The sequence below is a fragment of the Aulonocara sp. 'chitande type north' Nkhata Bay genome, linkage group LG13 (assembly GCF_057382095.1).
Source record: "Aulonocara sp. 'chitande type north' Nkhata Bay isolate Kocher_YH1m ecotype deep benthic linkage group LG13, A_spYH_male_GT1.1, whole genome shotgun sequence".
Lineage (NCBI taxonomy): Eukaryota > Metazoa > Chordata > Actinopteri > Cichliformes > Cichlidae > Aulonocara > Aulonocara sp. 'chitande type north' Nkhata Bay.
The window spans coordinates 28,555,867-28,583,075 of record NC_141356.1 but is presented as its reverse complement, the minus strand read 5'-3'; the positions used below and the strand labels follow the sequence as shown (position 1 = coordinate 28,583,075).

Below are 27,209 nucleotides of genomic sequence, written 5' to 3'. Positions count from 1 at the left end.
ATGTGCTGTTTATTGTTCACATTAGTGCACAGCTCTACCAAATGGGTGATTTTATGTTTACATGTATTCTACAGTGCACAAGTGACTGTAGCATATTTTTCTTTTGCACAATTCTGTAGGATTACAAACACTTCTACACAATGGAAATGTGAAACATACGTATTCAGTGTCTCAGTTACTCCCAAGACTCCCATAACATCTACAGTGACTTTACTGCACATTTCAGATGGCTGTACAGGTAGGCCATAGTGCTGTCGTCAGCATTTTCAGGTGTCACCAATTGTTTTTGCAATGGGAAACACTGAAATTATAAACTGTCATAGTGGAAACATGACAATGCCATTTGACTATCTTGTTCATAAAGATGGTGTCAAGACTTTTCATTTTGATGGCACTGACAGTTTCATTGACATGGATACTTGCTTTTGAGGTATGGATAATCAATTCTGTGCATGTGACGTGCTTTTGCAGGCTATCCACTAGGTTTTGCAGTTTGCACTAATTGTTTTGGGAAATGCACTAACTGCTGTGCAAATGTTAATGGTGTTCTGAGAAACGCACCAAAGCGACTGAGAAAAACTGTAACAGCTGTACAATAACCATGGCTACAGTAGCTGAGTCTGTGTAGTTTTATTTGAAGGAAGAAATCTGTCCATTTTGTATTACACAGGGTGGTAATTGTTGATCATTTTTAGCCTTTTAGTAGATGTTTGCATTATGATCTGCATTACTGAGCATTTGTAGATATAAATGACATGTTATTGTCATAAAATTAAAATGATAATAATAATGGATTGCATTTATATAGCGCTTTTCGGGGCCCTCAAAGCGCTTTACAATTCCACTATTCATTCACTCTCACATTGGTGGAGGCAAGCTACAGTTGTAGCCACAGCTGCCCTGGGGTAGACTGACAGAGGCGAGGCTGCCATATCGCGCCATCGGCCCCTCTGGCCATCACCAGTAGGCAGCAGGTGAAGTGTCTTGCCCAAGGACACAACGACCGAGACTGTCCGAGCCGGGGCTCGAACCAGCAACCTTCCGGCCAACTCTTTGAGCCACGATCACCCTATTTGATTGGATGCTATTGATGGGATGCTTGTAGGTCAACATAGGTAAAAAACAAAACAAACAAACAAAAAAACAGGCCATTTTAACCCATCTCTATGTGGTTGCCAAGTATCATGATGGTGCCATAATATTTCTTGTATAACTTGTGTAAATATCAATGATGATTTAAAAAAGGGGTACTAAAATGTGAAAACAGGTCACTTTTAGCCAAATGCTAGGTGGTTGCACAGAATTATGATGACATCATGATACATGGTATAGATGAGAACCCTCAGAAACCTAAGATGCAACATTGTGCAAAGTTTTACTGCTCAAATCCTGATCATGTAGGAGCAGTTTGCAGACAAACAAACAAACAAACACACAGACAACAGTTTTGTGTATTAAAGTAAGATTAATCAAATACGACTTATTTATTATTTCATGCTTTCCGTAAAACAGCTTATCTTAAGTGTCCTGTGCCATTTAATTGAATAAGCTCAGATCAGATATTTCCAGATATGACCACTGACTAGATTTCTTCTAGCATAAATACACATTCTCCTCTGTGGTTTCTTTGATGATCATCTCCTGTTGGTTACAAACTAAAGAGACAGGAGATTACTCAGCATTGGAAAGTCTGGTCTCACCAGAAGGCTGGCCACTCCCAGGTTCCCAGCACCAAGTTAGTATATGCCTGTGTGATCCACCAGAGTGTGCTGAGGCTCAGGGTCACTAAGGGCGTCATCAAGGAACCACTGCTGCTCTTAGCGTAAGATGACATTTCTATTTTTAGACATTTTATCACTGTGCTGTCTACCAATTTGGTTTACCCTATAGAGAGGGGGATAATGTATAGAGTAGTATAAGAAGAATTGTGCAGTTTCCTTTTTAATTCTTGATGTAATTACAAATGAAGAATAATCAGAAATAGAAGTGTGGAACGCTGGCCTTTTTAAAAATCAAATCTAGTTTTATTTAGCATTACAAATCCTCATTATTACTGGTAATTAACATGATAGGAATCTTACTTTAACTGCTTAAGTACATCTACTTGTATTAAATAACTTCAATAAATTTCACATAATGAAATTAAATGTTAGTATTCCAGTTGTTTTAATGCAAATGAGACATTTTTGAGTTTTTCTTGCATTGTTTTGGCTATATCTACAGTTGCAAAGGTTAATTTTATGCTGCACTATAAATCTGTTGTGATGCACTATTCTGTATTTTGCTCTCTGAGTTCCAGCCTTGCACAGATTTACGACTGTATGCATTTGTCTTCAAGGCAAAGTTTAAAAACTGTGTTGTTCTGTACAGTGTGTCAGGCTTTTTGGAGCCTTCACAGAGCCTCTAGCTGCTGTTGTTAGTTGATGCAGAGCAGGCTGCCCCTGAGTACAAACATGATAAAACATGTTAGTGTGGATCAAAATGAAATCTGCCTGCTCTGCAGATAACAGATTAAGTTGTGCATTTCTAATGACTTCCAGCTGTCTGTGCAGAGAAAAGCACTGCAGTAGCTTTTCACACCTTGTTCATTGCCGACTTGTATAACATGATCTGCTGCCCCATTGAGTGGTGAATTGGAGTGAGTAAGGGGGAATTCAAACAGGGGTAGTGCAAAGTATTGCTGAGCACTCTTGATCCTGGTGAGGGTACCATGGAAGAATACAATATGTGTGACTCAGTGCAGCAAAAATTGTATGCTGCTTGTCCTGCAGAAAACTCCATGTTCTCTGGTTATGCCTTAAGCAACAATCCAAACCCTCAACACTTGGAAAGAAGTTCTGCTCATTACTATTATTTTCCCTTTGGACTGTTGGAGATGGGTTGTCTGGTTCACTATTTCATGCTCTCCTTATCTGCTTCTCTTTCCACCCATGGTAATTGAGGGTGGCTGCGGGCCAGTAAAAGTCCGGAGTGAGGGGGGCCGGTTTGAGAGGAAGAAGGACAGAAACAGAGGAGAGCTTCTAGAAAGGGCAGGCTTTCATTCAGCAGTGAAACATGTGCACTTCTCGCGAAATCCACTTTCTGTGAATCTGGGGCTGTGAACAGTATTGATCACTGGCTCTCAATGAGAGGATTAATGGGAATTCAGACAAGTGCTTGGACGCTTACTGGTAACTTTTGACTTCCTTTCTGTTTTTACTGACTTAAAGATGCTGTTGTGCTGTATAGGTTTTTTGTGTGCATAGCAAAACAACTGTTTGCTAATTTCAAAGTGTTTGTTCATGATCACTGACATTCACATGTTGACATGATTTTCAGTCTGCTGTGTGCTATAACGTGGTAACATTGCTCAGATTTGACTGCTTAGTTTAGTGTACTAGACTTGTTGCAGTTGCATATTGAAGACATTAAATAAGTTATCAGTCCCTTGTTTATGAAACTATCCTAAAAGAATGAATGGGATTCATCTCAGGATTTTTTTTCCTGGCAATTTCTCCTCTCATAAAATGTTTTTTTCTGTCATATTTCTCAAATCTTTGCAAACATTCTGGATAATGCATCACTGCACTGCATGTATTGTACTCGTGCACTTTTTTTTAAACATATGTAAGAATTGCATGCATGTCAAGCACAGTCATCTTCATAAATAAGGAATGAACTCATTTAAAATGGAGATGTTTGCTGAAACGCTATAGGACCTCTATGAGCTAACGTTTTACAACGCATTATTTAACTGTTTGGATTAGTTGAACAGATTTCCACGCAGAACAACTGATAGGGTTTGGCTTTCCCTTGTTGCTTGAAGAATTTGGCAGCAATAAATCCCCTCGATCTTGGCAAGTGCTGCACATGCTGAACAGCAGTTGTTGTTTCTGGAATGGAACAACTTCCTTTAGCCAAATTTGCAGCAGATAATTTTAACTTCAGCAATTCACGTGGAGTTAAAGTCTGCAGTTGCATTGCGCACACTACAGAAACAAGACAAATAGAAAAATGTGTTAATTTTCTCCCGTTGCGAGCTTAGTAATAAAAAGTGCTATCATGGCCACATTTCAAGTAAGGTGTAATTATTAAGCTTAAAATATGAGGTCTGATACTCTCATTAGTATCTGTGATGACTCAGTGTGTGTCGCCCACCCTGAACAAGTGAAATGTTATCTGGGGAAATGTGAGATATCATTTGTTCAGCAGCTTTCTGAACAGCATTTCCAGCTGGAGCTAAAGTGCTACTAAACTAAGCTTCACAAAAATTCTATTAAAGTGGAATAAAATGCAACAAACAACAGATTCAGCACAGAATGAGTGTCTTGTGGTAGCTATTTTAGACCTTTTAACTTAGTTTTATTTAATCCTCTGCATACCAGCTTCACTGTTGAGACCACCAAAAACAAAAGCTGGAGGTTAATAGCGTCTGTGCTGCCTCCAATAACACAAGAGATCAGTGCGCCAGTGGGATGATTACCTGCAACACGAGTGCACCTGTTAACTCTGCTACATTATGCATGAAGGATGATGGCACGGCACGTGCAACGTTGTTTTTTTTTATCCCTCGATGAAGGATGACTCCCTTCATCATGACTACATGTGTCTGGTCACCGTCCACAGCTGGAATTTGACTGTCTGATGGCGCAAATCATTTCCATGTGGCTCGAGCAGAGGTGTAGAAATACTCGGTTTGAGGAAAGTCAGTTGAGGGGAAAGTCATCCTGGCTGGACGCTGCCAGTGAGGGGGTTTTCCAGCAACCTCCTCCAGCTCTCTAGCGGGGGAAAAAAATTCTGAGGAAAACGGCTTGCACAACGACGGCAGCTTAACGCCTCCTTCAGCTGGTGTCACTTCCACGCTGACTTTACACAGTGGAAAAACTTAGTTATGTTAAAGAGTGTGACCGCTCTTTGCCCGCACAGGAATAAAAATACTCGTGAGGCCAGGGGTCATATCCTGCTCCGTGTGTTCGTTGACCTTCACATGTCACAATTAAAAGCTTCAAAAAGGTATATGGTCAGTTTTTTCCCATCAAATTCCTTCCACAAGGCCTGAGTCTTTTACTGCATGCGGCATATCTGGTCCTCATTTGTAACCGCTTCCTTTCAGCATGTCAGCAGTTTCTTTCTTTCACGTGTTGGGAACCACTTTAACGGATGATTTAATACAAGAGCCAGAGAAGCAACACACAGTTGTATGTTGCACTCTCTAGTTCATTATGCTAAATATAAAAACAAAACTTTCATCGTTTTACGGTGTTGTTCATATGTCTATTAGAACAAACATAATGATCACTGCACTGCAATATAATGCAACCGCATTAGTGCTTACTTGTAAAATATACTAAAAAAATACAGACACGTATTTTTTTAGTATTAAGTACTGTTAAAAGACAAACTCTGCTTTGTGCACTTGCCTTGAAACTGCTTTATTTCAGTATCATTCAATGACATTGTTGTGCAGGTGGATAAGTAGAGGCTGGGAAGTGAGATCACAATGGAGTTTGTCAATTAGTTAATAAATTGTCAGCACAAGTGAGGCTAATGTAGCAGAGCCAGAAAAGTGATGAATAAGCCGAAGAGAGTTTAAAATAATATGGAAGAAAAACAAAAGTGATTAATCATAAGTGCAAAACACTTTAGCAGGCATCTCCCCAAACTTTCATTCTCTATGTTCATTTCTGCCAAAACTTTAAACATTTTGCCAGAGTGTACAATAACCTTACTCTTAAGAATGACCCACCTGACAACATAACCGCTGTACATCTTTAGCAGCATGTGGCAGACACCGGTTAACATTTCTCCATGTGCTGATGGGAAAGAAGGAAGAGGAGGAGGGAAAGTGTGGGAGTGAAGCTTTTCTGGGCAGGCGTCTTGTATTTGGGCCAAGGGTGGGCAGAGATTGGCAAATGGCAGCAGATTTGAGGAAACAGCTGATAATCCCACAGGAAACACTGAGCACTGGTTTTCAGAGCAGTTGTGGTCAGAGGTCCAATAAATTGTTTACTTGGTGAAGCTGACAGAGCCATGTGAGGATGTGGTTGATGAGGCTCGAAGGGAAAATGCTTAGGTGTACTGAGGCGGCGGAGGCTGTGCGGTGAGATCGGAAAAATATTGTGCGCCACATGAAGGAAGGATGCGAGGGAGATGTGAGGAGATTAGTGGTGCTTATTAGTAAATATGGAATTTCTGGAGTCACGCGGGAATTGTGGCAGCATTGGAGCGAGGAAGTGAATGTAAGCAAATACAGTATAACAGGGTTTATACCTGATGGCAGCAGTGCGAGTCAGTCATGTCGTATTCTGGGTGGCTACTGAGTAGTGCTGTCAACAGAGCATGATACCCTGGAGCTTTTCCTTTTGCGGTTTAGCACTCTAGGAAAAGCGTAGTGTGAAAACGTATCCTGCATTATGTCACAATTACATTACCTTATGTGTGGCTGATGCCAAAACTTTTTGGCTTAGGGTTAGTGTAACTTTAAGATACCAGTAATAGCATTCTACTTTGAATTTAAAGCTGCTCCAACTAATATTTATTTTTAACGTGAAATAAATCAAGTACCCAACTTTAATGTGAAAATGTCACTTTCAAGGATGAATTATTAGCTGACTCTGCAGTATCTCGGCTCTTTGCATCTTTTTAAGGTCATTGTCTTTCTGTTTTTTCCCCCTACAACTTTATTATTTCAGTTCATTAGCAACACAGTGCGATATCTGCCGATCACCCCATCTGTTCTCTGCTTAACTTGGGCCTCAACCTGACAACAAAGTTTACAGTATAGTTTCTGATAATGGACCCAGACAGCTTGACGAGACATTGATCTCTAGTAATATCTGTGGCGGAGACAGTTCTAAAAAAGAAAAAGCACAAGGGGATAAACATTAAATGCATAACTAGAGTATGAATCATTAATTCACGGAATTGCCATGACCTCAAAGCGTAAATGCTGCACAGTTGCTTCTAATTTGCATGTGTACACAAAGCTTGAATCATTCATCATCATTTTGAAAAACCTATTATGTGGCCAACATCCTTGTCATAACTTAAGGTATTGCACACCCTGTATAATCACCTACATGTGGTTTGGGGGTGAGCCAAAATAAATGTCAGCCAAGCATTTAATAATAACAATAATACCTGGGAAAACAATAGCCTGAGTCATTAACTTTTTTCAAGGCAAGAAATACACAGTGACCATGTCATAAATACATGCATTGTCCATTTGTTTTTCTGTGCTATACAAAGCATATTTTTCCCTTTTCCTGTAGGTGCAAATTTGGAACTAGTTACTGCTCCGTAATGGGTTACAAATCAACATCCATGCATTGTGTGTTAAGATGCCTGTGCTTCATGCTTCTCCATTTCTTTAGTGCGGCTCAAGATGAAGACCTAAGAAGTAAGAATGCTTCTGTCTTCATTTATCACATGTAACGCATTGCATATCTAGTAGCTGTTCAACTAAATATGATTTATTAAAACGTTTTTTTTTTGCATTGCTAATTGTGCACTTCTTGTCCACTTCAGGTTGTAGGACTGCACCATGTGATTTGGTCTTTATTCTAGATGGCTCGTGGAGTGTTGAAGATGTCAATTTTGAAATAGTGAAGCGATGGCTAGTCAACATAACGACGAGCTTCAATGTCGGGCAGAGGTTTACCCAGGTTGGAGTCGTCCAGTACAGTGACAGTCCCCATTTAGAAATACCTCTGGGGAAGCACTCCACCAACAGAGACCTCATCAAGGCGATGGAGTCCATTGAATACAGGGGGGGTAACACAAATACCGGGGCAGCTATTGAGTTTGCTACAGACAGACTATTTGGCCTCTCTGAGCGAGCGAGCGTTTCCAGAATTGCTGTTGTCCTCACAGATGGGAAGTCTCAAGATGAGGTTCTGAAAGCTGCTGAGGCAGCGAGGAAAAAAGGAGTAATCCTGTTTGCAATTGGTGTTGGTCCAGAGACAGAAAAGGATGAGCTGAGGGACATTGCAAACAAGCCATTTTCAACTTATGTCTTCTCTGTTGAGGACTACAAAGCTATTTCCAGGATCAGGCAGGTCATAAGACAGAAACTATGTGAAGGTAAGCAGCTGTTGATTGTTGTTTGTGTTTTTCTTCTCCAATATGATGAAGTTAAATGTGTTCAAATGTTACTCTCGTGCTAGTAGTATAGTGTTTTTTCTTAATATAATAAAGAACTCCATTTGTCATCCAGCCTCTTGTTCTGTCCTTTTTATTGCGTTTCTCTGTTACAGAGACTGTTTGTCCCGCCAGAATTCCTATAGATTCCCGTGACGAGAAGGGCTTTGATATCTTGTTACATTTAAATCTGGCAAAAAAAGCTAAGAACACTCAAGGGACGTTTTATGGCTCTAAGGCCTATCAGGTGACGTCTCGTGTCGACTTGAGTGAAGCTACACGGTAATTATGGATGCTTTTCTCTTTTCTTTATCATCTTTATGTATGACAAAGTATGACACGCTGACCATCTTCTATTTATTCTATTTTTCAGGAACCTTTTTCCTGATGGCCTGCCTCCTTCATATGTTTTCGTGGCCACATTGAGGTACAAAGGATCACTTGCAGAAGAGGAGTGGGACCTGTGGAGAGTACAGACACGAGATGGTAAACCTCAGATGGCGGTAACTTTAAACGGTTTTGACCACACCGTCATGTTCACAACAACCAGCAAGGCACCAAATGGGATTCAGACTGTTACTTTTTCACAACAGACAGCAAAGGTAGGTAACACTGTGTAAAGGCTGTATCCTCTGTTGTTTTGTAAGAGCTTTATTAAGTCAAAATAACTGTTGTGGTGTCATCAGTTTAAGTTCTCTTTGCCTTTCAAGACAGCTCCAGCTATTTCAGAGAACATGAGGATGTTTAAGAGGAAGACAGGCTAATTCAAAACAGATTTGCATTATGGGAAAAGAGGTAAAGCCCATTTAGAAGCCATACAAGTGGCTAAAAGTTGGGCTATCTCAGCTTCTAAGGGTTTCATTTGGACCATTCTGGTTCAATCTGTCTCTTGTACCTGTAATAGTTTTCTAGTTTTTACTGATGCTTTTAAGCTGTACTGGGTCATTTATCTTCTCTTCATGTTTTTGTACAACACAACAAAACAAACAGGTTAGAATATACAATAAATGTGATTTCTTTTTCAGACAGAAAGACAAAACATGATCCCCACTGGAGTTAAGTCATAAGTGCAATACATACATGAAATCTTCTTTCTCGCTGAAACACCTGATCAAAATGATGATCTTGGTTCTCACTTTTAGGTCACATCTCAAAACTGCCTGGCAGCACTTTGCTGTTGTTTGTTTATAAAACTGTGCACATCCTTAAAACTGAAGTGGAAAAATGTCCTAAATGAGTATTGTGAGATTGTATGGTAGCTATGACTGCCAAACAATCCTTATTAAAGTGTGTAAGGGTCAAAATCTAATCCTGATGCCAGCTTTGTATAGCTTTGAAGAAGATGAAACTGTTGCAAAGCAATGTACACAAAGTTTTATTTTAAGTTTACCTATTATGCTCTTCTTTATAGTTTGCCATATACTCACTCACTTGTTGTTCAAACCTTCTGTTTGTGAGGGGCAGCCAATGAGAAAAAGACTGTTTTCAGACAGTGAGGGGCTGTTTGAAGGCCCAAACTGTGAATCATGCAGAGCTAATCTTCTAGAGTCCAAGAAAAAGAAAAAACAACACAGATCTGGCAGTGAGCATAATAGGTTCCCTTTTCATGTGTTTATCATCACACTAGGTTGTTTTAATGTGTTTTGGCTATTCTTGTTTTTTTTCTATGATAAATGAAGCTGTTTGATGAGAAATGGCACCAGCTACGTCTGCTGGTCACCGAAGAGGATGTCACTCTTTATGTTGATGACTTGGAAATTGAAACCTTATCACTGGAGCCCCCTGTTGGCATTTTCATCAATGGAAAAACCCAAGTAGGAAAATATGTCAGAAAGGAAACAACAGTCCCAGTAAGTCTATGAGCATTTGTTTAATGAGTAGCTAAGCAAACTCAGTGCCGATATATGTTTTTAACTAGATCACATAATACCATGCAGTTTACTGCTACCTCCTAGGAGACATGTTTAACTCCGTGGGTGATAAATCCTTGGCAAAAATGAACCCTTTTGTTCACATGGTCTTATGAATCGTTGTTTTATTTGTCTCAGTTGGCACCATTTGCACTAAAAATGTTGTATTAGTAGTGCTGTGTTGTAATTTGCTCCATAGATAGATATATGGAGGTCAGTTCTCGGTGAGCCAACAATAATCACACTGAAAAGAAGAATAGATGTGCTCTGCACTCTAGATGTTTTCATTCTTATTTTCAGTTTGATGGAACACAAACAGTTACATAAAGGAGCCCGAGGCCCATATGCATGATATAGATGTGCAGGTTTCTCATGTCACCGTTGTGCCGCAGTGTTAGTTAATGCAATAAGATTCACCAGAACTAAAACAAGACACGTGAAGAACTGGGAAGCATGAGAAAATCCTTTGTTTTGAAAGAATACCAACTTTTATTCATTCAACATTCCTGGGAATATATTCACATGAACCACAATATTAAACACAGTGAATGTTTTTCTATGTGCTTATCCATTGTCATAAGGACCATGAATTTCTGAGCTATTTAACAATGTCAGTCATGGTATTATTTCTGAATAAACACACCTGTAATTGAAAAAACATTTTTGTTATTGAGTCTTTATAAACACAGAAAGATAAAACCGGCCAATTTACACTAACATTATAAGTAAAAATAGTCATCCAACTAGAAATTATATTATTATATTCAAACCTATTTAGGTTTAAAGTCAGTGCCATTATCAAAGCTATGTGTTGATCTGGGTTTTTTTTTTTTTTTTAATGTAAATTATTATTATTATGCTCTCATGGTAACTGAAGTGACGCAGTCCCTGGGACCTCCTGGAGACGTTTCACTACCAGCACAACAAACCAAATAACCAAATAATGGAAGAATAGCGTAACAACACTGCAGAGCATTTGTGCACACTGAGGGAGGTCTGGCAACATGTAGCAGCTCAGCAGCCAATCAGGGCACTTATTTTTCTTCAGCAGTTATACAATAGCTGTTACAATTCATTAGTGGCAAAGCACCGATAAAACTAAAATAAGTATCACGTAATTGGCCACATATTACAATCTGTTTGTCCCCAATATCGGAAGTTTTGTTTCTAACAACAACCTCTTCCTTTAATTTTTTTTCCCAGTTTGAAATTCAGAAACTTCGCATTTACTGTGACCCTGAGCAGAACAACCGGGAGACTGCTTGTGAAATACCTGGAGTTGTAAGTATATGAGTCTGCTTGGCCCAACACCTGTTTTTCCATCCAAAAGATAACGTACTTTCACCTACTTTTCACCTCTCCTAATTACATCTGCTTCTGCTCTGCAATGCGCCCCGTGATGGCGCAGCCAAAGATTTCATCCTCAGTTAACCCCACACCTCAGACTGTACAGTGATGCTTTCTTTCCTGTTATTTCATCAGTAGTCCGTTGCAGCGTTACAAGCGAAGGTGTAAGCTCAGCATATTAATTTTAAGACACATCTGTTCATGCGGAGAATAATTTGCTGGAGGAGGACCCGTGGCTCAGCTTCAGAGATGTTGCACTATATTTTTTATTGCCTGCTGGCTCTAACTGTGTTTGCAAAGCAGTGGCCCGTTGTTGGCTTGGGATTTGCTACAACCGCAAAAGCCAGTGCCAAATAACTGTTTTTCATGTGAAGCTGTTGGATAAAAATATCAAAAGAGACAAGATGAGAAGCCTAAAATTACAAATGCTTTCCAAGTATCACTACTTCTCTCCTCTTTCTGTGTGTGCTTTTCAGTGGTTTGTTTGGAATCTCCAGGATTGGTCATCAATTTTCTTTTGAATGGAGGCTCTCCGACACCTACATATCTAGTGTACATATTCAAGTAGGCTAGAGCTAAACATAGTGAAGCTGTTTATATCATGTTATCAACTCTATTTTACTATTTTTAGAATTCTTAAAAAATTTAATTAAAAATGACAAGAACAATTCATATGTAAGGATGTTATTTATTCATTTGCTCGACCACAGGGGATTGTAGGGTTTTTCACTTACGATGTAGAGCGCCTTGAAGTATTTGTTTGTAATTTGGTGCTATAGAAATAAAACTGAATTGAACTGAATTTTTAAAGCCTGTACTTGTCGTTCACCTTCTGATTTTTGAGAATGTGTTGTTTTTCTCTGTTTTGCATCCTTTGAATATATATCCCTCTCTCATGGTTTGCAGCTTTAAAGTGGTTTCAAGAAATCGTGATGCATATTTTCAGTTTTAATGAGAAAGACCAAATAACCCAAAGACTAAACCTTAATATCAGAGCTTTGCAGATTATGTTTAGTGTGTGGCTGTGATTTCTTGTTATGCTTGGTTATTACAGTGCTCTGATCGCGTTGAACCGACTCCAGAACCTTGTGTTTGTCCTCCTGGACCTCCCGGACAACCAGGAATGAAGGTCAGTTTTTTTTTCTGTCTCTTTCCTCACAGTCTTTGCCTTTTGTCATTTTGCTTTGCACACAGTATCTAACCATGAGATCGCTCAGACACCCTATTGCCCTGTTCATATTAAAAAAGAGCTGAATCTAGTCACAAGATCTTTCTTTGCCTGTGTGCCAACACTGCAGACACATTGACTTTGTTCCTGCTTTGGCATACATTGTTGCCTTGTCCAGCCCCTCAGTGTCCAGACTGCTCATTAAATATTTGCTTTAAGCTGTAGCGGACTGAAGAGATTAATTATCACAAAAGCAACTTTATCTTTAACAGTATGAATTTATGTGTAAACTCAGGAATGACAAACTGTATTAGGGCAGAACTCAAACCTTCCCTCTCTTATAGCTCAGCCTTAGTGAACTGTGTGCAGACATCCTGTAAATGACGAGCACACGTTGCACTTCACCAACAGATCAGATCCTACTAGCTTGTGAAAACAGATTGTGTCAGAAACGGTGCTGAGTGGGAAGTTTTAGCACTTTAAGCTCTTAAGCACACAGTTACCTGCTGAAAACTAACAGTATTATAATTTATGGATGCACCAAGTGGTCTTTTTTTCTCCAGTGAGGCTTGCTATGGTGTGTTTGTGTGTGTAAGTTTGTCTTGTAAGGACATGTACGGAGTATTGTACTTTTGTTTTTTCTTAAACCAAACCAGACTGCTGTCAAAGATAAATACTGGGTGCAATGGAAAATTACCAAAGTGGGAAATAAAACCTACATGTTTGCCATTATTGATCACAGGGTATCAAAAAGCCCCGGTCATAAAAGCCGTTATACAAGGACCTCAGAGAGATATAAGCTTGGCAAAAGACTCTCTTTGTTAATGTTTGTGTTTATAAGGTCACCGGTATGCTTTTATTACATTTACTAATAGATCCAAAATGCTGGGAACATTGCTGGCGTGCAGATGTTCTTTAAGACCCCACATGGTGCATCTTACATTAGATAAACAAGCTTGCTAAGCATTCTTTATAGATAAATTAAATCAACACTGTGAGAAAGTTTACTGTTACCGGAGGTGTGTTAAATGGATTACTTTACTGCTTTGAGACTGCATGATACAGTTTTAATCACACATGGTTGAATAACATCATTCCACTTTCTTTAGGGAGAGCAAGGAAGCATTGGTATTCCTGGTCAGCCTGGTCCTCCTGGTGCTGATGGTAAGCCTGTGAGTACTACATAGTTCAATATACAAACATAATCACCAACAGCAGCATCCACAGCAGCTTTTGAGAAAGCCAGTTGAGTATCTGTGTCCAGTAGATCATAACGGTTTTCTTCTTATTCATTATATGTGGTCAGGACTGCTTCAGAATGTTAAAACACACTGGTAAATGTGCTTACTTTCTTAATTTTCCAGTGGTTAAATAAGAAACATCTTTGCTTATAGCAGCACTGGCAACATGGTGGTGATTTTGTGTGATGAAAACTATCCAAAAGTAAACCACATGTTCTACAGCATGATCAAAAACTCAGAAAAAGCATCTGCCCGCAGCCTAGAATCACCCAGAGAGCATACACACAGTGGAGGGGATTCAGATGTTTAAACAAACGTGTGCATCTCTTGTCTTTTTTTTTTTTTTCATTTCAAGGGTATCCCTGGGCTTAGAGGAATTCCAGGTTTCCCAGGTTCGCCGGGAATTAAGGTAAATCAATAACCAGTGGATGAAAAGTCAGTGATAAGATAGTGTTGAAAATTTAAAGCTGCTTTCATTTTCCTTGTTTTAAGGGGTCACGTGGACCAGATGGGTACAAAGGAGAGCAAGGGAGGCCCGGTGTTTCGGTAGGAAGGTCAAATAACACTTTGTGGTGTCACGCATGATTTTGTGGCGACTGATAGACATTTTTTTTAAACACAAGTTTATTCTTTCAGGGTGAGAGGGGTATTCCTGGGTTACCGGGGCCACCTGGACAACCAGGCGAGAAGGTGCTGATGTTATTTATTATTTTCAGCTGTTGCCTCATTTCTATTCATTAATATAGTATCTAGATCCAGTTCCTTATATTTCTGTAGAAATCAGCTCAAGCATGGAAACTCTGCTATAGCTGGAAGGGAAAAAAAGAACAAGAAACGATAGTTAAAAGTAGAAAAACACATTGAATTTTCAAGCTAAATCTTTTTTTTATGAGATCAAATGTAGGATTGAGAGGAAATCCCTGCTAGACACATCAACTTTGAACATTGTTGCATCAATCACTCCAGAAGCCATATGTTTTGAAGATAAAGCAGATCCATTGGGAGAGTAAAAAGTACAGCATCTATAGTGTGGAACAAGAGAGCAGAGAGAGCAGGAGGGTCATCGGAGACCTTTTAAATGTGTTCATATTTCCTGACTTTTGTACCGCCATTTCCTAGGAACGTTAAAAAAGAGAACCGGGGGTGCATCTTCTTTCCTCTTGGTGTCTTGTTCAGCCCGAGTTGCATCTTCTCCTTGCTTTTTAGTCTATAACTACAATATTTAAGGTAGAGGTCCTAGGACTGGATTACAAGAAGCGCGGTTAATATTTAGTTGTAGATAGACCACGTGATCTGAGAAACCAAATTAACAAAACTGATCACGCCTTGACAGAGGACTATATGTGTCACATGGATCTCAGTTAGGAATAAACCTCATAATTCTGGAAAAAATACAAGTGACTAGCAACCTGCCCAGGGTTTACTCTGCCTCTCATCCCATGACCGCTGGGAAAAGCACTTTCTGACCTATGACCCTTATTTGGACAAGTGATTTTCAGAAATGGATGGATGGAATCTCTAAGCCTTAGATGACAACAAAACCAAGTTATGGAATCAAGACTTACCCACAATAAGTGGTGCATCAGCTAAAAAACAGCTTCCACTGTTTAGTCACACAAATAGAAAATTATGCATGTTGTTATATGATAGGATACATCATATGTACGCTGAAATGTGCCAGCCACCACAACAGGTCCAAATGAAAAAATTGAGAAAATTTAAATTTTATCCAGCAACAAGAAAGTCTGAAAATCTTCCTTGGAAGGACATTTTTTCGTAGAAATGACCATTAAAAATGAATTAAAAGCAAGCGAAGCCTAAGTGATCCAGCATTTTTTGCTTATTCGATAACCGAAACAGCAACAACAGACACAGCAGAGTCCCTTTTATGTTCATCTGAACAGCATTTTGTGTTTAGCATTGCTTTAAAGTTCACTAAGTTAATGCAGCTGCTGCAAACTGCATCATTTCTGTCATATCATCAGTCATCAGTGGGACCACAGGGGCCCCCTGCTATTTGGCTGAAGGGGAGAACAATTCAAGCACTTAGTATTGGTCTAAAAACTTCTCTCAGCTGACTGCTGACACTTTTCTGCGCCTGGAGTAAATCCTCCTATGCCATCTGTCCCGGACACATGTGTCCAGGATGTATCACATTAGGTTTTTACAAGCTGCTGGACGGTCTTCTCGATAAGCAGACACTACACTATTAAGGACCAGGTGAATTTATTTATTTATTTATTTTATCCCATTTCCAGCGCTCTTTTGAAATCCCATAATTGGACCTCTACTTGTGTTACATTCTTCTGGCAGACAGTGACTTACAAGAAGTGAATTTTAACCTAAGTGGAGCAAAAGCTAAATATCGTCCAAATGTGGGAGTACCTCTTTTATAAACAGAGCTCTAAAAGATTTTTGTGTTACGTAATTGGTTTGGTTTGGTTTGGTTTGTTAGGTTGCTTGCAGGACTCTTAAAGATATGCATGAAGATTTTACCAGAAATAGGGTCTGCCCAGATTATAAGTAATAAGGGGTTTGGAGTCAATCTAAATATGAGTCTAGATCCAGGAACTTTTGGAAGAATTCTTTACCATTACGAGAAATGCAGAGAGACATTGTCTCAGTATCACAAACTAGTCCAGATCCAGATATCTTTCTGGATCCAGGGATTTAATTCATGGATGGTGTGGAGGGAATTTTTCAACCTTGGCAAAGGCATGCAGTCTTGGATTGCTCTTGTTGAGTAAGAGGTAGCAGAGGTAGTCTGTTTTTTAATCTCCGTCAGAAGATGGACAGAGGCTTTTCTGCCCGGACTTCACTGAAGGACATTCCACACACATTGTGAGGCCAAAACAGTGAAAAGAGCATTATTGGACTACATGCATGAAATCCTCCTAGCTGTGGGAGAAAGAATAATTATATCATAAATTATAACTATTTGGCAATCAGCTTTAAATAGTCTAAATGAAACTATCAAACCAAATTTCCCTTCATGTCTGGGTCAAAAGGCGTTTCCTCTCGGCTATTGTTCTGTTTCCAATGCAGAACAATAGCCGAAAAACCTTTCCTAGCAAGGACCTACGAAAGCTTTTCTTTAGGTTCCTCCCTTTGCAGAATAAACTGTTTTCTTTGGATACAAACATGTTTCAATCTGCCTTTTCAAACTATTCCCATATAGTAAGACCACCAAGGGTGCAATCTTTTTTTCCTGGCATAGGATGTAGAGAACAGAAACATGAGATGTCTGCCAAATTAAGCCAGGAGAACAGAATTCAAGGTTATGTTTGTGTATTTGCAGTCTGTGGTAGTTGTTCATGGCCGCAGTCATTCATCACCCTTCAATGAACAATTTGTTGCTAATTATGTGGGCATCCAGCCTGTGATATTGATCTCTGTAGTTTATTAACACTGTAACTACAATGGTGGCATTCATTTCAGCAGAAATCAATGAAAACTGCACCCCTGCTTCGAAAGTAAACACACCTGTTAGCATGAGCCCCATAGCAAAAGCTTTCTGCAAGTCACTGGTCAGTCAGCTTATAGTGCAGTCTCCAAGAATGTCCTTCTTTTAAGCTCTGTGTTGTCATATAGGTTGGCACATCTTAGCATTTACAAGTAAAACAAAACCCTATTTATCAAAACTCACTGCAGCGTGAAGACCAACAACAAGCTTTCATAAATGCTTCTTTAATCCCTCTGCCATAGCTCATTTGATATCCATTGCAAACAAGATTACAGTATTATAGCCAGGGAGATTTCTGATGTGTTTTTTGAGACAGTTGAGTATGAGAATGCTACTGGGTCATGTTTATTAAGTGAACAACAAATGGGGCTGAGACAGAAAGAGAGAAACGTCTACACTTTTCCAACGGTGTTTTTTGCATTCAGCATATTTTTGCAAACAGAATCTCAATAAAAATGTCGCCCACCAAAGTCACTGAGTCAGCCAGTAACAAATGTCATCTTGGTATTGCACTAATTTGTTCCTTCTTGAGGCCATTAGCATAGTTTTGAATGCAGAAAAACAAGTGATGCAATTCCCCGTTTGTTCCAAAATCAGGCTTTTTTCCTTCTGAGTATGTTATAATCCAGTGACGCATTGTTCCCTTAACTTGGCAACGCATAACAGAAACTTTACTAATGTCTAGTTTTGGGTCAACAAGTGCAAATTTAAAAATATCCAATGATGCAATACAACATGCCACTCCCTGAAGTTTCAGTCTAAATAGTTAAGTTCACTGTTTATCTAGGCAACAGAAAAGACCACTGCTGCTGCATATTTGTGACAGAGCAGACTTTACTATGAAGTTCTCTGTCTACATTATGGGCCTCAGATTAACAAAAAGTTGTTTGCTTTTCCATCAATGTATATCACAAACAACTCTGATACTCTGGAGCAGATGTTGATACACGACTGTCTGAAGGTGAAAATCTTTCCTTAGGGTGCACAAGGGACCCCGGGAGCAGCAGGGTTACCAGGAAAAACTGGACATGTGGTACGTGTCCACACAATCCTGAAAGTAGTTCAGAGGTTTAAACATGAAATATGCATGCTTTAACTGGCTGATTGTCTACTGTCAGGGAGAAAAAGGAAGTATAGGACCTCTTGGGCCACAAGGTCCTCTGGGAGAACCTGTATGTATAAAAAACTGAGAATCGACTCACAGCCCATCATAATTGTGTATATAATGAAATTTTCTGTGATTTCAGGGTCTACCTGGGAGAGATGGAAAGGGTGGATTTCCAGGAAGACCTGGTCAAAAGGTCTGTTTGCTCTGACAGTGTAGTATGTTACAAAGCTCATTCAGGGATTAGGGGAATAATAGTGACACGAGGTTGGATGAGTGCACACACTCCTAAAAGACTTAGTTGTTCCCCTATGTTGTGCTGTTGACTTTTGGCAACCATGGAAATCGAATCATGCATAACCAAGTGTCCCTCTTGTCCTTTTCCAATTCCCAGCTTTTGTAAACATCGAGCATGAAGTTCACATTTTAAATGGATGTCGACTGACTGACTCAAATTGACTAAAATGTCGGGCACTGTGATTGAGCTGGCATGTGGGTATCGGAATTGAAGGCTTCTAACTATAAATTTTGATGAAATTAAATGTCAGTTTTTTTCAAATGTATTAAGGGAGAAGCTGGAGCCAGTGGTATTCCTGGTACTGACGGAAGGGAAGGCCATCCTGTAAGTCATAAACACACACATAGACAGTGCTGATCAAAGGTTTGGTATTTTCCAGGTTGTTTAAGCTGCTGCTATTGTCTTGCAACTTTAATTGGAGTCCTAGACATTGAAGACTTGCATGAATATCATATTGTTTTTTAGATTTTAACTTTTAAGCAAAGCATTTTGAACCAGAAGTGCAGAACACATAATGTTTTACAAATGTTCTAGCATGAAATAATAGTAGAAACATACAAAGAGAAGAGTAAAGTAGGCCACTGCAAGAGCCGATTTCACGGATCATGCAGGTTTGCATGTATAATGTTTTTTGGTGTATGAAGACTGCAGTGTTAACACAGTGTCAGTACGAAGACTACCCCTGACAGGCAGTAAATTAGGGGTATTTCCCCTGTAGTTCATCCCAGGATAACCCTGTTATGTAACAAACAGACTCATGCAGTGAAAGTAACTCATCGGGGGAATGCTGTGACGCTCTGGCAAATCTGTTTTAGGAAGAAAGTCTTTCAACTGGGCAGCCACCCCACTGATCATGATTATAAGCCTCGTCCAAACGTTTGCGATGGGTCTGCAAAAGATGACTCAGTTGCTCCACAAGGCTGTAAGCCATTTCCCCCCATCAGAACAATAGCGCTAGCAACGTATCCAAGGAGGCAGGATTAGAACTGCGCTTCCTCAAGTTAAAACAAGATGCAGTTCTCCTTTGTAGGTCCCAACAAGGGGATTTCTTCACGTGTTGGAGAGGACTGTGTGTTCACGGCAACACTATATACTCTCTCACTGCCTTCCTATCCCATCTGTCCTCTATGCACACTGAAACTTCAGTGTAAGGCAGCATCTAAGAAAAGCCCATATGATATATGATTTACTCATGAAAGTGGCCACTTTCATGAGTAAATCATATATAAATCATATAAGGCTTACATGATTTACTCATGAAAGTGGCCACTTTCTCATTACTTTCATATATTTTTTTAGTAAGTATACAAAACATACAGGTTTCATTATATAATTTTTCAAGGGATCTTATATGTGTTTTCACTCTTGTATGCTTTTCATACAAGTTTCATACAAGACAGATAAAAACTTTATAAGATTTATATATATGTTTTCCATATGGGAGCTAACTGAAACACAAAAAAGTATAGTAATTGCTGCACGCTGACCTTAAAAAACTTTCAGTGCATTAAACCATTCACTTAAAAATTATTGCATTTATCTGCAAATACAGTGTATTTAACTGAGGTTCAGCTGAGGCACATAGGGTTTTTCCAGGGATCTATGTGGTTTAGTTTAAAGAACAAACTTAAATTGCAGGAAATAGTTTGATTTGGGGGTGATTACATTTACTAAATTGTTACTCACAAGAATTTAACCTCAAAAAAAGCCTCAAGCTACTTTACTCTGCTTCTCATGTAAACTAACCAACCACATCTGGGAAGCATAACATTTTGGTAGGCATTTCTCCATCCACAAGGACTAGATAATGTTTTTTTATGGAGAGAAAATAACAACAATTGCTACTGACACAATGAAATAATCATTTCACAACAATGGTAAGGCATAAAGTCAAACGATGCCTTTGAAATTTTATTTTAAAAAATGCCATTTCTGTTTCTTACAATGCAAATCTGTAGCACTGATAGTCATATTGTCTTCTTTTCATTATTAAATATACTAACTGGAACACCACGTTGCTCTTAGGGTATGCCTGGATTGCCTGGAAATGCAGGCCTGGATGGACAAAAGGTAAGAGCTCCTAATGTATGTGCAAAGCAAACTCAACAATGGTTTTGCTTTATTAATTATGACTATATTTGACTGATAAGATTCTCATTAAAGGGAGAAGTTGGTGAGCCTGGACCCAGGGGCTTTAAAGGATCGACTGGACCACCTGTAAGTTAATAGCTGTTCTTGTTTATGTTTGATCTGAAGAGTTAGCAACACAGTTTTTCCCTCTTTTGCAGGGTGAAATGGGATTACCTGGTGAACCAGGTTTGCAAGGACCGATCGGACTGAAGGTAATGATTTACACCTGTTAGAACATCATGTTTGAGCTTCTTCAAACAGCTGTGATGAAAAAAAGAATGAACTTAGTAGAAATAATGGCTGACTTTGATCTTACCAACAGACATTTAATACAGGATAAACTATGAGGTTAACGTGAGTTTATCCCCCTCCATAGCCCTCGGGCTGTGAATGCACTAGTTAAAAGTGCGACACAGAGAAATCAATAACTTAAGATTAATCCACATTAATCCATGCTTGCATTAGTGAGCAGCAAGCTCAAGCTTGATTGAAACTGTCTCCAATTACAATGCAGTGCAGCTGCCTCCAAGTACAGCAGATCAGTATGGCATGATGTCATGCATCAGTATATATATTGTCCAGCCGATACTAAATGAATTGCAGCACATGATCACATTAGTTTGGATAATGTTGAATCTTTGATGCTTTCTAAGCTTTGAGGAAAAACAAGAAAAAGTACTTGGCCGGCAGCATTGCATGTTTTGTTTGGTCCCTGTTTTGCTATAATACACTTTAGAACAAGTAACGATCTTCTGGCCTCTCCAGTGGAGCTAAATTAAGCAATGATCAGGATCTAGTGCTTTCGTCAGTGGAATTTTAGTGGAAATGTAAGCAGTCTGGGCTTGTCTGGTCTGGACACGCTGTCTCCTAATCATTTTTCATTAGCTGATCTGCTTTTAACAAGCCAATGCGTATTGGTGAATGGCACACAAGTGAAAACGTAGTTTATGGACATGCAGGCACTACTTTGATTTTATGGCTGAACTTCAGACTGCAATTACAGAGGCTTGTTCAGCTGGAAAAGAAAGCACCGACTAGACACAATTAAACTTCAAACTGCACAATCCCAAAACCTCATGAAAGTATGCTCAAACTATGGCATGTATCACTGAAAATGAATTATGATAAGAAAGCAAAAATATCAGCCACATAATAGGATGCGGTTTGGATGCTATCTCATTGTATTCTTTCTGCAATCTAAAATGTGTTTTATCTCTTAATTAAGGGGAATATGGGTGAAAGAGGAAGTCCGGGCATAAAAGGCACACCGGGGCTTGCGGTATGTTACCATTTAAATATGAACCAGATGAGCAAGTTCTTTTGGAAGCTGATAATTAATGCAGTATATAAATCAAAACCACAGTACACACTGATTAGCCACAACATTAACTACAAACCACACTGACAGGTAAAATACATTATTTTCCTTTATTTAAAATGGAATGTTCTAGTGGGAAACATTTGGCATTTAAACTTTGATGCATACTACATACCTAAACGGTGTTACAGACCACAAAGGCAGACAATGCACCCTGCCACACCACAAACACTGATCAGGAACTGCAAAAAGAAAATGACAAACTCCTATAGAAACTCCTCAGCTGCAAAACCCATTGAATACCACCGTATGACCCCACAGAGGCCCCACTCATTAATCCAGAAGATCTACAACCCTAAGCTAGACCCTACAGGACACCCTGACAGGTCCTATGCCAGTGTTCTGAAGGGTCTGGTTATGATGTTCTGGCCGAACAGCATCTTTCTTAAATAACAGTTATTTCTTTTGTTTGCTTCCATTTTTAACTACTGGGTTTAACTGCATGCTTTTAAAGGGCAGTGCAGGGCAACCAGGAAGTCCAGGTCAACCAGGGCACCCAGGCATGCCAGGAATGAAGGGAAGCAAGGTATTTCCATGATCTGTTTTTGTTGATATCACCAGAATTTTAACATCTAGTCAGAAATTCAAAGTATTCTCTTGATTCCAGGTCAGGGTTAAGTCTGTTTAGATTGTGAAATTTAGGTCCATGGTCTGCAGAAATAGCAGTTATAAAAATGACTGAACACTCATATCAATTAGCCGTAAATCACAATCAGATTTGTAGGTAATATTTGTAATTTGTACAAAAACGCTACAAAAAGTCTGGTGTTAGGTTTTTTTTTGTGTGATATGCACAGACTTTAGTGTGTCTAACTTTAAAAGCATGTTATAAAATGAAACTCTGTGCCTTTGTTGTTTTCACAGGGACAGAGGGGGAATCCAGGTGAAAGGGGCGACATGGTAAGATTCAAGACAAAATTATATTGCAGTCAGCACAAGTTAAGCAGATCAAATAATGGTTAGAAAATTGAGAACACAACCTTTGTTTTACATTAGCGCAACATCACCTTTGGGTGTTGGATTAAGATTTGCTTCTGTCCAAAAACAGCAATTACAGTGAAACTGTGGAACCTCAAATCTTAAGTCTATTCCAGGCTTGTGTCTGCTGTCTGGAAGGATGAACCTCTCCTGATGATGGAAGGTTTTTTGGACATAGAATTCATAATAGTTCAGTCTACTAATATACTTACAAATCATTATTATCACATCTTGTATCTGGATTTGGAAGCTTTCACGTCAGCTTTACTTGCTTTTTTGGAACAGGAGGTTTCTCTGATCTGGGATGTAAACAACATATTTTTTTAATTTAAGCAATGCTAATGAGAATGAAATGGCTACACTGAACTACATTAAAACTCAATACTACTATAAATATGTGTCATTCTTCCTGTTTTAAGTGGATTTTTTAATGGACAGCACCATCTACAGTACTTTGCATATACAGCATTGGCTGAAGTCTGAAACCTGATTTTATGTGTTTTTTTTTAATATAATCTAATGTTGACCTAATGATTTCCACACCAGGGGATGAAAGGTGAAAAAGGAGAGCAGGGGCGGCCAGGGGGTGTGGTGAGTTAATTTTGAAAGGCTTTGTTGCATCATAACTACACGTGTAAGAAAACAGTTTCTGGTACAAATGCATAGTTTAGCGAGATTTAACTAAATTTGGACAAGAAAATTAGTAGATAATATTTTTTCTTCAATACCTCCAAAAATCAGATTATCTGTTCATATTTTGGAGTTTGATGCCTACTATTCTAGTTTGTTTTTATTTTGTTTTCTTTTGGGGGGGGGCATAGGCCTAAACACACAAATGCTAATAAGTGGTACGTAGTGAGAATGATAATAATAAATGTCAATTACAGTGCTTTTCAGAGTGTTTTATCATCTTTTTAAATTATTTATCATTACTTTGATTGACAGGGATCACCTGGTCCAATGGGTCTGAAAGGAGAGGTATGTCAAGCTCAATAAAGCAATTACCTTACCTCAGTGTAACATGAATAATAACTAGTATTACTAATAATGGGGTGGTATCCTTGCCAGAAAGGGACAGCAGGGGATCTGGGGCAGAGAGGTCAAGAAGGTCAAGTTGGACGACCCGGACAGCCAGGTCAGTCAGGCCAACCAGGCCCCCGAGGGTTGCGGGGAGATATGGGCCCTCCTGGCCCACCTGGACCCGAAGGAAGATATGTACGTGTGCCTTATACTGTACTAACAACTTGTTTGTAATGGTTTTTTTGTAATCGTGTTATGTATAACTTAGTGGTTGGTCGTGGTCTATCACTTTATATTGCAGTTAAGTGCAATGTCAGACAATCACATTCGGCAGATATGCAGAGAGCTTCTTCAGGGTATGTATCATTTTAATCTACCTGCTGAACATTTTTATGTATTTTCCCCAAATGAAACTATCTCATTATCAATCCTTCCAGCTGAGCTGCCTCTATTGATACTGAGCAATCAGCAGAGTAGCTGTACCAGGTGTCAAAGTCAGCCTGGATCTCCTGGCCCACCAGGTCCAATGGGGCCCCAGGGACTCAGAGGTCTGCCTGGGCTTAGTGGTTCTAGGGGACTGCCAGGCCACCCTGGTCGGCCGGGGTATCCTGGGATTAATGGTCTCAAAGGTAAAATAAAGGTCAAGTTAGTCGCATATCCTAAAACTTTCTGCACAATCTCTCTAACAAGGACACTTGTGTTTGCAGGAGAACCAGGTTTCAAAGGGGAGAAGGGGAGCCCTGGTCGGGTCATGATTGGAGACCATGGGCCTCCTGGACCTCCAGGTAAAGAACATCACAGATTTATTTTCCATTCATTTGATAAGGTCATGTAAAAGTGCAGAAGCACTTTTAGTGGATATCTGGTATTTAGCTTTCAGCTGTGTTCCATTGTGGTTGCTTGTTATTTATATCTCCACAGGTCCAATGGGTCCGGAGGGACATGGTAAACCAGGTACTCCAGGTAAACCTGGGCCCCCTGGTCAAAATGGCCCAGAGGGTAAAAGTGGTAATCCTGGCATCCCTGGTGAGCCTGGTGTGTGCGATCCATCCATGTGCTATGGAGGCATGATGAGGCGGGATTCTTACAGCAAAGGCCCAAACTATTGACATAAGGCAGCATCACTGCAGGCAGCATCACTGCAGGCACCAGTATAAAGCTGATGCAGAACAGATATTCTCAGGAAGATCTCACCATTACAGTTCCTCTCTGACATGGAAACAAAACGTACCTCTTCTGACACCGTTTATGTGACACCTTTTATGCATCCCAGTTTCTTTGATGGTATTTTGTATTATTAGTCATATGGCTTTGAACATTCTTTGAAAATTTAATGGTGTTAAGAGGATTAATGATTGGCTCCAGTGAATACCTCTTATCCAAGCACCTTATATGAGGTATCAAATGTGCCAGCCATGTAACGCACGGTACTCACTGCATTTAAGATTACTACGCATAGACTCATGCACACCATCTATGAACACACTACAGCTAACAGTTTGATGGATATCTGGGTTTGTGTATAGGTAGGAAATGTAAGTGCAGTGCCTGTCGTATTAGGTGCAGCATACCAAACGCCAGCAAACATAAAGCTCTAACCAAGATTTTATTGCATATCAAGAAAGCTTATTATGGTTTTCCAACACAATCTTACCAAATCTTCTGCTTTGCTGACAAAAAACATACACCTGTTTACTGTTTGAGCCTTATATTTAATCTTGATGAAGAGATGAATTTATAATTAGAACTAATGAGAACACCTTTGAGTCTGAGGTGTTTGTCAATCCTGCTGTTGTCTGAAGCTGTTGGCATTTAGTCAGCTCAGAGGAAGGACCCATTTTGAGCCATGCCATCATTTACTTTGAATGAGATTTATGGCATGCACTGCATTAACATCAACTAATTACATGCACACCTACTTCAAAACGTGAGGTGTATGTGCAGATTACACATACAGTCAATTATGTTGAACATTATTTACATGCAACCTTTCGATTCTTGTGAACCACACCTAAATAAACCCACCATTTCCAGTGTGACACCTATCAGTATAAGGCCTATGTGTACATACATGTGCAAATTGTTTGTGAATTCTAAATGAATGGTGATTGTTTGGTCACATCTTAATATGGCGTTACTAAAGCGTTTGACTGCAGTTGGCTGACATATTTGACTCCTAATAATCTTGAAGTTTGTACTGTAAGTCCCTGTGGCTGGTACACTTTCTTATATTGCCCCCTTGTGTTCCTTCACTGCATGTTTCGTTATAAGATTTTACTGCACATAGGGCAGGTGCCACATGTTCCACTAAAAAACAGAACAACAAAAATCAACACTCAAACACACACATGAAAAAACAATGATGATTTGTGAATTGATTCGTGATGAATTATCACAGAAATTAACAAGTTTCTGCGCAAAACTGTGACTTTGATTGCCTCTCGCTGAGTACTCACTCCTGGAAGCTCGAATTCATAAAGCATTCTGACTTTTGTGCGTGAAAACTTTTTACAAAACACATCACCCCGGTTACCCTCCTACTGCAATACTTCTCCATTCATTGCCGTGTCTTATTTGTTCTATATTTAGGATGTAAAATATATATATATATAAAAAATGTGCCACCTATGAACACACCAACACTTTAGTTTCACATTTTAATCCATTTATGTTCCCCCAGCTTACCTTTCATTACTGTAGCAGGTTTTTTTTTTTATTTATAAGAGAGGCGCATCACATTTCAGCAGTGACCTCTCTTAAACATCTTTTGTAATGTTATTATTTGGTGTGAAGGTATGACTTTTGCCATTTTTATTTTCTTTTTTAAAAACTAGAATTAAAAAAAATCTTTTAAAGGATTTGTGAACTTTGTTTGGCTTTTGCTGTCCTGTCTCTGAACTTTACGCGTTTATTTCTGCTCTCCTATCACATCACTGATCTCATCTTTCACATGGAATCGTGGGTGTGGTTTGCACTTGGGAGTTTCCACTCAAAGTGAAGCATCAAAAGGGGATTAAGTACGGTGATGGGTTTGGAAGAAAAAAGAGGAGAGA

The 27,209-nt window shown here is 39.3% G+C and overlaps 1 protein-coding gene across 2 annotated transcripts; it reads left to right on the top strand.

Moving 5' to 3' along the window:
* The first annotated feature begins 1,791 nt into the window (after positions 1 to 1,791).
* On the top strand, positions 1,792 to 25,286 carry col21a1 (collagen, type XXI, alpha 1). 2 transcript variants are annotated; one of them, XM_086259736.1, is made up of 29 exons: positions 1,792 to 1,822; positions 7,251 to 7,378; positions 7,507 to 8,061; positions 8,235 to 8,400; positions 8,492 to 8,720; positions 9,798 to 9,968; positions 11,232 to 11,309; positions 12,430 to 12,504; positions 13,653 to 13,715; positions 14,140 to 14,193; positions 14,277 to 14,330; positions 14,421 to 14,474; positions 18,227 to 18,280; positions 18,366 to 18,419; positions 18,495 to 18,548; positions 18,921 to 18,974; positions 20,676 to 20,720; positions 20,814 to 20,867; positions 20,939 to 20,992; positions 22,006 to 22,059; positions 22,613 to 22,684; positions 23,023 to 23,058; positions 23,683 to 23,727; positions 24,082 to 24,114; positions 24,205 to 24,351; positions 24,458 to 24,512; positions 24,594 to 24,785; positions 24,864 to 24,941; positions 25,078 to 25,286. In XM_086259736.1, the coding sequence occupies exons 2-29, from the start codon at positions 7,282 to 7,284 to the stop codon at positions 25,263 to 25,265; spliced, it is 2,865 nt and encodes a 954-aa protein (XP_086115862.1). In that variant the 5' UTR covers positions 1,792 to 1,822; positions 7,251 to 7,281; the 3' UTR covers positions 25,266 to 25,286. The 2 variants fall into 2 exon arrangements, with proteins under 2 accessions (XP_086115862.1, XP_086115861.1); XM_086259735.1 differs by lacking the exon at positions 1,792 to 1,822 and adding an exon at positions 2,919 to 3,170.
* The last annotated feature ends 1,923 nt before the right edge of the window (positions 25,287 to 27,209 follow it).

Excerpts from the sequence above, each read along its gene's own strand:
- col21a1 (XM_086259736.1), top strand. The coding sequence starts at position 7,282 with ATGGGTTACAAATCAACATCCATGCATTGTGTGTTAAGATGCCTGTGC. Across the intron at positions 24,352-24,457 it reads CTGGACCCGAAGGAAGATAT|TTAAGTGCAATGTCAGACAA; the intron begins GTACGTGTGCCT and ends TTTATATTGCAG. Across the intron at positions 24,942-25,077 it reads TGGGCCTCCTGGACCTCCAG|GTCCAATGGGTCCGGAGGGA; the intron begins GTAAAGAACATC and ends ATATCTCCACAG.